The sequence below is a fragment of the Hypanus sabinus genome, chromosome 23 (genome assembly GCF_030144855.1).
Source record: "Hypanus sabinus isolate sHypSab1 chromosome 23, sHypSab1.hap1, whole genome shotgun sequence".
In the NCBI taxonomy this organism is placed as follows: Eukaryota; Metazoa; Chordata; class Chondrichthyes; order Myliobatiformes; family Dasyatidae; genus Hypanus; species Hypanus sabinus.
The window spans coordinates 536,619-548,071 of NC_082728.1; the positions used below are offsets into that span (position 1 = coordinate 536,619).

Sequence of the window (11,453 nt, forward strand, 5' to 3'; positions counted from 1 at the left end):
GGAACTTGGGGTCCGAGTCCATAGGACACTCAAAGCTGCTGCGTGGTTGACTCTGTGGTTAAGAAAGCATATGGTGCATTGGCCTTCATTAATCATGGGTTTGAGTTTAGGAGCCAAGGGGTAATGTTGCAGCTATATAGGACCCTGGTCAGCCCCCACTTGGAGTACTGTGCTCAGTTTTGGCTGCCTCACTCTAGGAAGGATGTGGAAACTATAGAAAGGGTGCAGAGGAAATTTACAAGAATGTTGCCTGGATTGGGGAGCATGCCTTATGAAAATAGGTTGAGGGAACTTGGCCTTTTCTTCTTGGAGCGACGGAGGTTGAGAGGTGACCTGATAGAGGTGTACAAGACGTTGAGAGGCATTGATCATGTGGACGGTCAGAGGCTTTTTCCCAGGGCTGAAATGGCTAGCAAGAGAAGACACAGGTTTAGGGTGCTTGGAAGTAGGTACAGAGAAGATGTCAGGGGTGAATTTTTTTTACGCAGAGTGGTGAGTGCATTGAATGGGCGGCCGGCGACGGTGGTAGAGGCGGATATAATAGGGTCTTTTAAGAGACTCCTGGACAGGTACATGGATCTCAGAAAAATAGGGGGCTATGAGTAACCCTAGGTAATTTCTAAGGTAAGGACATGTTCGGCACAGCTTTGTGGGCTGAAGGGCCTGTATTGTACTGTAGGTTTTCTATTTTTCTAATTTTCTATAACAGTGAAGATGCAAACCAGAGCATTACACTGTCCACCACCACAAACAGTCATGTCCTCATGACTGAAATAATCTGTCAATCCATCATTAATAACACTATTTTCAAAAAAATTTTGTGATGTCAAAATCTCCAATCCATTTTTAAATGGTGGTGATGTATCTCACTCGGGGAATAGTCACAACCCTCTATTTTCTCAGTGCTACATAGGCCAGCGTATCTGGGGTCTCCTGACTCTTTGAGACCTCCTTATCCCATCATCATCTACATCTTCAGTTTCAGACACTGCTTGGGATACTTCTAGTCTATACAGTGAGGCCTCTGCTCCCGGTCTGTCACTCGTGCCTTCCTGCAACAGATCTGGTTGCCACTTGGCTGAGCTCAACTTCATCCCCGGTTACTTTAAAGCCCAACCCCTCTTCGTGGTCCAGCTGCAAGCCTGCCTGAGCACTGCTAATCCCCTGCATTTCATCTTCCTCAGCGTGAGAAAGGTTGGGAATCTCTTCTTCAATTATTGGGGAGTTGGTGAAAGGCAGCATATACCACACTCCCCATTTCCTTATCCTCTGTGTCACATCCCATTCAGGGGAGGCACCAGTTTAATCCTTCCTGCTGCTGGTCCTTCAGTCTCCCCACATTGCCGCAAAGCCCTGTTACTTGGTGTAGGGCCCAAGTCAGACTCTGGGGCAACACACACCTCTTGTCCTAGAGGTAGAAGGTGGTTCTGATGGAGAATCTTGACAGACCTATTCCTATCCTCTGGTTTCACCCAGAAAACTGGTACGTTTGGCATCTGACTCTCCACTACATCAGGTGTAGCCACCCAGCTGTCAGCCAGCTTGTGCTTCCCAAGTAACCACAAATTCTTGATGAGGATTCGGTCTCCAGGCATGGGTTAGGAGAACCTAACCTTTTGATCATATCTCCTCTTATTTCCTTATTCTACTTGGTATCCAAGACCTCAGCGAATTCATAAGCTATTTTCAGCTCCCATCTCATATCAGGCACATATTTCAGATAAGTCTCTTTATCAGCCTCACTCATGGATATCTGGTAATATCCACTCCTAAAGTCCAGCACACTGAACCGTGTCGCACCATTCAAGCAGTCCAGCGCATCCTCAATTCTCAGGAATTTATACCCTTCGGGCCTGTACTCCTGTTCGGAGTGTGATAGTCCACACAAATCTGTACCTTCCCAATCTTCTTCCTGGCCACTACTATTGGAGACATGGAAGGACATCTGGACTCAGTAATGATCCCAGCTTCCTTCAACTTATTCATCTCTTCTCAAACAAAAAAAACCTTAAGCCCAAGCAGATAAATTGAAGTAAGCAGTGCAAGAACAGAAATAAAAAAGAATGTAGTGAGGTAGTGTCCATGGGTTCAACGTCCATTTAGAAATCGGGTGGCAGAAGGGAAGAAGCTGTTCCTAGATCACTCAGTGTGTGTCGTCAGTCTTTTGTACCTACTTCCTGATAGTAAAACCTTAAGACACAGGAGCAGAATTAGGCCATATGATCCATCATGTTTGCTCCGCCATTAAATCTTGGCTGATCCTTTTTTCCCTTCTCAGCCCCACTCCCCGTGACATTTGATGTTGTGTCCAATCAAGAACCTATCAAACTCTGCCTTAAATACTCCCAATGACCTGGCCTCCACAACTGCCTGTGGTAATAAATTCCACAAGTTCACAACCCTCTGGTGAAAGAAATTTATCTGCATCTGTTTTAAATGGACACATTTCTGTCCTGAGGCTGTACCCACTCGTCCTAGACTACCCCACCATGGGAAAAGTCCTTTCCACATATACTCCATCTAGGCCTTTCAACATTCGAAATGTTTGAACGAGATCACCCTCACATCCTTCTAAATTCCAGTGAGTACAGACCCAGAGCTATCAAAAGTTTCTCGTATGATTTCCCTTTCATTCCCAGAATTATCCTTAATAACCTCCTCTGAACTCTCTCCAATGCCAGCACACCTTTTAGATGAGGATCCCAAAACTGTTCACAACACTCAAGGTGAGGTCTCACCAGTGCATTATAAAGCCTTCCCTTCTGTTGTATTTTAGACTTCTTGAAATGAATGCTAACATTGCAATTGCCTTCCTCACCACCAACTTTGCCTGCAAGTTACTCTTTTGGTTCTTCTGCACAAGGACTCCAAGTCCCTTTGCATCTCAGGTTTTTGGATTTTCTCCCCATTTAGAATATAGTCTGCAAATTTATTTCTTCTACCAAAGTGCCTGACCATTCATTTTCCGACATTGTCTTTCATTTGCCTATTTCTTGCCCATTCTCATCTGTCCAAGTCCTTCTGCAGCTTACCTGTTTCCTCAACACTTCCTGCCTCTTCATCAATCTTCATATCATCTGCAAACTTGGCAGCAAAGCCATCTATTCCATCATTTAAATCATTGATATACAGCATTAAAAAAACAGTCCCAACACTGACCCTGCAGAACACCAGTAGTCACTGGCTGCCAATCAGAAAAGGATCCTTTTATTCTCACTCGCTGCCTCCTATCAATCAGCCATTACTCTAACCATGTTAGTAACTTTTCTGTAATACCGTGGGCTCTTAACTTGGTAAGCAGCCTCACGTGTGGCACTTGTCAAAGTCCTTTTGAAAGTCCAAATATACAACATCCACTGCATCCCTTTTATCTATCCTACTTGTAATCTCTTCAAAGAATTTCAACAGGTTCATCAGGTAAGATTTTCCCTTGAGGAAACAATGCTGACTTAGTCCTGTGTCACCAAGTACTCCATAACCTCAACCTTAATAATTGACTCCAGCATCTTCCCAACCACTGAGGTCAGGCTAACTGGCCTAGAATATCCTTTCTGTTGCCTTCCTCCTTTCTTAAAAAGTGGAATAACATTTGCAATTTTCCAGTCCTCTGGCACCATGCTAATGATTTTTGAAAGGTCATTAACTAATGCTTCCACAATCTCTACCACTACCTCCTTCAGAATCCTAGGGTGCAGTTCATCTGGCCTGGGTAACTTATGTACCATTAGGTTTTTCAGCTTTTGAGCACCTTCTCCCTTGTAGTAATAACCGCACTCACTTCTCTTCTCTCACACGCTTCAACATCTGGCACACTGCCTCTCTCTCTCTTTACCTCTCTCCCTCTATCTCTACCTCTACCTCTATCTCTATTTCTATAGACAGTAGATGCAGGAGTAGGCCATTTGGCCCTTCAAGCCAGCACTGCCATTCACTGTGATCATGGCTGATCATCCACAATCAGTACCTCGTTCCTGCCTTCTCCCCATATCCCTTGACTCCACTATCTTTAAGAGCTGTATATAACTCTCTTGAAAGCATCCAGAGAATTGGCCTCCACTGCCTTCTGAGGCAGAGTATTCCGTAGATCCACAACTCTCTGGGTGAAAAAGTTTTTCCTCAACTCCGTTCTAAATGGCCTACCCCTTATTCTTAAACTGTGGCCTCTGGTTCTGGACTCACCCAACATTGGGAATATGTTTCCTGCCTCTAATGTGTCCAATCTCTTAATAATCTTATATGTTGCAACCAGATCCCCTCTCATCCTTCTAAATTCCAGTATATACAACCCCAGTTGCTCCAATCTTTCAACATATGACAGTCCTGCCATCCCGGGAATTAACCCCGTGAACCTACGCTGCACTCCCTCAATAGCAAGAATGCCCTTCCTCAAATTTGGAGTCTAAAACTGCACACAGTACTCCAGGTGTGGTCTCACCAGGGCCCTGTACAACTGCAGAAGGACCTCTTTGCTCCTATACTCAACTTCCCTTGTTATGAAGGCTAACATGCCATTAGCTTTCCTCACTGCCTGCTGTACCTGCATGCTTACTTTCAGTGACTGATGAACAAGGGCATCTAGATCTTGTTGTACTTCCCCTTTTCCTAACTTGACACCATTCAGATAGTAATCTGCCTTCCATTAGGGTCTTTTTGCCCTTACAATTTCTCAGTTCTATCCATACTGACTCTACATCTCCTGATTCTGTTACCCCTTGCAAGGGACTGAATTTCATTCCTCGCCAACAGAGCCACCCCACTCCTTCTGCCCACCTGTCTGTCCTTTCGATAGGATGTATATCCTTGAATATTCATTGCCCAACCCTGGTCCTCTTTCAGCCATGTCTGTTATTCCTACAAAATCATACTTGCCAATTTCCAACTGAGCCTCAAGCTCATCCACTTTATTTCTTATACTTTGTGTATTCATATATAATACTTTTAATCCGTTACTCCCCTCACTTCTCACACTGATTCTTATTGCACTTGTCCATACTCTCCGATCCCTTCCTGAGCTTTCTGCCTCGTTAATTCTGTTGTCTTTCTTAATTTTTCTTATTCTCTCTTTCCCTTTAATTCCATCCTTATATTTCCAGTTTGTCTCCTCCCCCCCACTACTTAGTTTAAACACACCCGTGTAGCAGTGGCAAACCTGCCTGCCAGAATGCTGGTCCCCCACCTTTTAAGGTGCAACCTGTCCCTTTTGTACAATTCATCCTTACCCCAAAACAAATCCCAGTGGTCTAAGAATCTAAAACCCTGCTTCCTGCACCAGCTCCTCAGTGACACGTTGAGATCCCATATCTCTCTGTTCCTGCCCTCACCAGCACGAGGAACTGGAAGCAAACTGGAGATAACCACCCTGGAGGTCCTGCTTTTCAGCCTTCTTCCAAGTTCTTTGAAGTCACGCTGCAGAATTTCTTTCCTCTTCTTCCTGATGTCATTTGTGCCGACATGCACTACCACTTCCAGCTGTTCACCTTCACCCTTGAGGATGCCCTGCAATCGGTCTGTGATGTCCTGGATCCTGGCACCAGGGAGGCAACACACTATTAATAAATGCCACCTGTTGCCACAGAAACCCCTTTTCTGTACCTCTCACTATGGGGTTCCCTACTACCATAGCTCTGCCTGACGTCTGTCTCCTCGGCTTTGCTTCAGCGCAAATTTTTGACTTGCAGACCTGTCCGCCTCTCAGACTGGCAGTGTCTTCTGTCCCGACAGCTTCCAAGAGGGTGAACCGGTTTTCAAGAGATATATCCCCCAGCGTCTCCTGTACTCCAAGCATCCATCCCTTTTTCATCATCGCCCCCTCCCCTCTCTCTTCCAGTATCTTTGGTATAACGATATGGCTGTAGGTCCTGTCCAGAAAACTCTCGTTTTCCTGGATGAACCTGAGGTCATCTAGTTGCTTCTCCAGTGCCCAACATGGTCCTTCAGGAGCTGAACCTGGACAAACTTTTCACAGTTGTAGCAGCCAGAGGCACCATCAGTGTCCCTGACCTCCCACATCATGCAAGCATCACACTGAATCAGTTTACCTTCACCACTTCTCACCCTCTCCTACTGTGGCATTATCTCCTCCCTCAGCCTCCTCGCTGAAGACTCTCAAGCCAAAGACTGGCACTTTTCTCACAAGGCACTTCCCTCGACAAAGCTGCTCCCCTAGAGCAAACCTTGCCTATATTGGCTGATAAATTGACTAATTAGTTTCACTTGCCGTTCCTCTGCTGACTTTGAAGGTTTGTGTTGCAGGCTGGGCCCGCCTGATTTTTAAATCAACAGCTCCTGAAAACAACAGAAGACAGACTCCCAAGAGCTTACCTTCTCAGCCAATCCCCGCACTCACTCCTTCACTTGCCGCTCCTCTGCTGACCTTGGTTCTCTCTATCTCTCTCTTCATCTCTGTCTGTCTCTCTGTCTATCTCTATCTCTCTCTCCACCCCTCTCTCTCTCTCTCTCTCTCTCTCTATATGTATCTCATCTCTCATTTCTCAATGATGATTGGTTTGTATTTCCATGTTTTACCCTATCTGAAGTTCACAATCGGCTCTTTCGTCTTACTGATATGAGTACAAGGTTGTTGCTGTGACAGCAGTCAATGAGCTGGTATTTCTTGTTCCTGCATGTCCTCTTGTCACTCGGCCAACATTGGTTGTATCGTCAGCATTTGAGCCATGTCTAGCCACACAGTCGTGGTTATAGAGAGACTGGAGCAGTGGGGTAAGCACACTTACCTTAGGTGTGTCAGTGTTGATTGTCAGCAAGATAGGGATGTTACTTCCAATGCACACAGACTGTGGTCTTCTGGTTAGGAAGCTGAGGATCCAGTTGCAGAGGGAGGTACAGAGGCCCGGGTTCTTTAGCTTTTCGATCAGGATTGTAGGAATGATAGTGATAAATGCTGAGTAATAGTCATTGAATAGCATCCTGACACCTATTTGGATTGTCGAGGTGATCCAAGGCAGTATGGAAAGCCATTGAGATTGCTCCCCCCCACCCTGTAGACATATTGTGGTGATAGGCAAATTGCAGTGGGTTCAGGTCTTTACTGCGGCTGGAGCTGACTCAAGCCATGACCAGCCTCAGAAAGCACTTCTTTATCGTAGATGTGAGTGTTACTAGATGATAGCTTCCCTTGGAATCTGGGAAACATTCTGTTTAAGCTACTCATCTTGTATACCCTTGGCTGTCACAACTCAGCATCCTTGGTTCTCTCTCAGACAGCTTGTTTAGTACTAGAATGCCATCTCTTAGCTTACTGTACCCCAGCTTAAGAAGTTATAAATTTAGCATTATGTTGTCTTGGGCACTTTGTGATTTTAATTAAACTCAAAGGAATGGGCAATGTATCTCATACTGACGGTTTTGCTGAAATTGAATGAGAATGCCCTTGATGATATCCTGATCAGGCCAATGTATTTCTGTTTGGCAGAGATGTTAATACAGCGGTGATGGAATTACTGATCATGGCCTACGCCTGCAAGACTTCATGTGCCCGGAACATTATTGGAGTAATTCCTTACTTCCCCTACAGTAAGCAGTGTAAAATGAGGAAGAGGGGCTCCATCGTTTGCAAACTGCTGGCGTGCATGTTGGCCAAAGCAGGTGAGCAGCTTCTGGAGCTGTGTCTGACTGAAGTATGGGTTGTCTGTGGTGTCTTGGAAGAAATATGGGGAGTTTGTACTATCTGGAGTGAAGTATGAGGAGTCTGGAGCCAAGTCTGGGTGAAGTATGGAGTGCCTGAAGCCGGGTCTGGGCAAAGAATGGTGTGTTTGTGGTGTCTGGGATGAAATATGGAGTGTCTGTGGTGTTGCACTGTTGGTAACAAATGAAATCAAATCCTGGGGTGACATTAGGTCGTAAGGTGTTGAACTGTGGATAGAGCTAAGGAACTGCAAGGGTAAAAAGACCCTGATGGGAGTTGTGTACAGACCCCCAAACAGTAGTAAGGATGTGGCCTATAAATTACAACAGGAGATAGAAAATACATTCCAAAAGGTCAATGTTGACAAAAGTCATGGGGAACTTCAATATGCAGGTAGATTGGGAAAATCAGTTTGGTGCTGGGTTACAGGAGGGGGAGTTTCTAGAGTGCCTAAGAGTTGGTTTTTAGAGCAGCTTGTGGCTGAGCCCACGAGAGGATCAGCTATTCTGGTTTGGGTGTTAAGCGATGAACGAGAATTGATTAGAGAATTTACGGTAACAGAACCCTTAGGGGCAAGTGACCATAGTATGATCAAATTCACCCTGAAATTTGAGGAGAAGTTAAAGTCAGATGTATTGGTATTACAATGGAGTAAAGGAAATTGGCTTGATCATCGAAGGAAAATATCGCCTACATCCCCTCAACCACATTATTTTACTCTCATTTAGGGTTCATGAACTCATAGGGCACTACAGCACAAAAACAGATGCTTTGGGCCATCTAGTCCATGCCGAACAGTCATTCTGCCTAGACCCAAAGACCTACACCTATAGCCCTCCATTCCACTCCCATCCAAATTCCTTTTAAACATGGAATCAAACTTGCATCCACCACGTCTACTGGTAGTTCGTTCCACATTCTCACCACCCTCTGAGTGAAGTTGTTCCCCCTCAGGTACCCCTTAAACATTTCACCTTTCACCCTTTGCTCATGATCTCTAGTTTTAGTCTCACCCATCCTTAATGGAAAAAACCTGTATGCTTTTACCTATGTATCTGAGTTCTATCTGAGGCTTCTGTTGGTCAGAGTTGATGATGGATATTGCATCCTAGCTGTCTAGATACGCAAGATGGAGAGCAAGTTTTTGCCAATGTAGCAAGCTCCCCTTCTCCACACATCTGATGGACCCAAAGGAACAGCAGTGACCGATACAGTTTGGTACCAGCAGTGTCACAGGAGTTGCCAATGAACTCAATGTAGGACTGCTTTAGGGACCAGTTTTGGATTTTTCCCTCAGGGTTTACTCCGGAATTCTTCCCCATGAATGAGTGTAGTTGCAATGCAGTGAAGGTTTGAGATCAGAGTTTTCCTCCTCCTAGATGAACTCCCAACCATGGTTGATGAGACCATCTGCCCGAAGTGACTGCTTTTAAGGTGCCAGTAACCTCTGCCTTTGCCCCTTCTGTCAGTAGAAACGGTTCCGCTGGACCTAGTAGCTAAGCCACACGTGAAGGTCAGGAACTGGACTTAGTTGTCATAGGCTATTTGATGTGCATGCCATTGACAGCATCTAATAGGTAGTGGGAGTTTGTCCCCATTACCACCCTCAGCTATGTATAGCCCTCATAATTTTGTATATCTCAATCAAACCTCCCCTCATTTTCCTACACTCCGGGGAATCCTACCTTTTTCGATAACTCAGGTCCTCAAGTCCTGGCAACGGCCTTGTAAATTTTCTCTGCACTCCTTCAATCTTATTTGACCAACTCATGGTTGAGCCTACTAGTTATTTTGGATTGGGTGTTGTACAATGAACCTGAATTGATTAGAGAGCTTAAGGTAACAACCCTTAGGAGAAAGTGATCATAATATGATCGAATTCACCCTGAAATTTGAGAAGGAGAAATTAAAGTTAGATGTATCAATGGAGTAAAGGGAATTACAGAGGCATGAGAAAGGAGTAAGCCAGAATTGATGGAAAAGAACTGGCAAGGATGATGGCAAAGCAGCAATGGCTGGAATTTCTGGAAGCAATTCGTGAGGCACAGAATAAATACATCCCAAAGAGGAAGAAGTAATCCAAAGGCAAAAAGACCCAACCATAGCTAACAAGAGAAGTCAAAGCCAACATAAAAGCCAAAGAGAGGGCATATAATAGCAAAAATTAGTGTGAAGTTAGAGGATTGGGAAGGTTTTAAAAAACAACAAAAGGCAACCAGAAGTCATTAAGGAGATAAAGATGGAATACAAAAGTAAGCTAGCCAATGATATTAAAGAAAGTATCAAAAGTCTCTTTTGATACATAAAGTGTAAAAGAGAGGCGAGAGTGGATATTGGATTGCTGGAAAACAACACTGGAGAGGTAGCAATGGAGGACAATGAAAATGCAGATGGAATGAACAAGTATTTTGCATCAATCTTCCCTGTCGAAGACACTAGCAACATGGTGGAAGTTCCAGGTGTCGGGGGCATGAAGCATGTGATGTTACCATAACTAGAGAGAAGGTTCTTTGGAAACTGGGAGGTCTGAAGGTAGGTAAGTCACATGGACCAGATGATTCTGAAAAGAAGTAGCTGAAGGGATTGTGGAAGCATTAATAATGAATTTTCAAGAATCACTATATTCTGGAATGGTTGCAAAGAGACTGGAAAATTGCAAAAGTCATTCCACACTTCAAGAAGAGGGAGAGAGGCGGAAGAAAGGAAACTATAGGCCAATTAGTCTAACAGTGGGAAGATGTTGGAGTCGATTATTAAGGATGAGGTACTTGGAGACACGTGACAAAATAGGCAGTAATAGTCAGCAAGGAGAACTCTTGCCTGACAACTCTGTAGAAATGCTTTGAAGAAGTATGAAGCAGGATAGACAAAGAAAAATTGGTTGATGTTGTGCACTTAGATTTTCAGAAAGACTTTGACGAGGTGCCACATATGAGACTGCTTAACAAGCTAAGAGCCCATGGTATTACAGGAAAGATTCTAGCATGGATAAAGTAGTGGCTGATTGGCAGGAAGCAAAGAGTAGGAATAAAGGGAACCTTTTTTGACTGGTTGCCGGTGACTACTGATATTCCACAGGGGTCTGTTTTGGGACCAATTCTTTTAAGTTATATGATTTGGATGATAGAATTGATGGCTTTGTTGCAATGTGAATGATATGAAGATAGGTAAAGAGTAATGTAGTGTTGAGGAAGTAGGGAGGCTACAGAAGGTCTTAGATAGATGAAGAAAATGGGCAAAGAAATGGCAAATGGAATACAGTGTTGGGAAGTGTATGCTCATGCATTTTGGTGGAAGAATTTAAAGAGCTGACTATTTTCTAAATGGAGAGAAAATACAAAAATATTGAGACACAAACAGACTAGGAGTCCTTGTGCAGGATTCCCAAAAAGTTAATTTGCCTGTTGAGTCTGTGGTGAGGAAGGCAAATGCAATGTTAGCATTCATTTCAAGAGGAGTAGAATATAAAGCAAGGATATAATGTTGAGACTTTATAAAGCACTGGTGACTGGAGTATTGTGAGCAGTTTTGGGCCCCTTATCTTAGAAAGGATGTGCTGAAACTGGAGAGGGTTCAAAAGAGGTTCACAAAAATGACTTCAGGATTGAATGGCTTGTCATTTTGAAGAGCACTTGATAGTTCTGGGCCTGTATTTGCTGGAAATCAGAAGAATGGAGGGTGATTTCATTGAAACCGATCAAATGGCAGAAGGCCTTGATAGAGTGGATGTGGAGAGGATATTTCCTATGGTGGGAGAGTCGAAGGCCACAGCCTCAGAGTAGAGTGGTGTCCTTTTACAACGGAGATG

General features: G+C 44.3%; 1 protein-coding gene across 1 annotated transcript in view; it reads left to right on the forward strand.

Moving 5' to 3' along the window:
• The window catches only part of LOC132379857 (phosphoribosyl pyrophosphate synthase-associated protein 1-like), an 89,436-nt gene that overhangs the window by 17,080 nt on the left and 60,903 nt on the right, over nt 1-11,453 (forward strand). The window contains exons 5-6 of the mRNA XM_059948120.1: nt 7,433-7,680; nt 11,038-11,102. Coding sequence (XP_059804103.1) covers nt 7,433-7,680; nt 11,038-11,102 — 313 coding nt within the window. The remainder of the gene's footprint in view (nt 1-7,432; nt 7,681-11,037; nt 11,103-11,453) is intronic.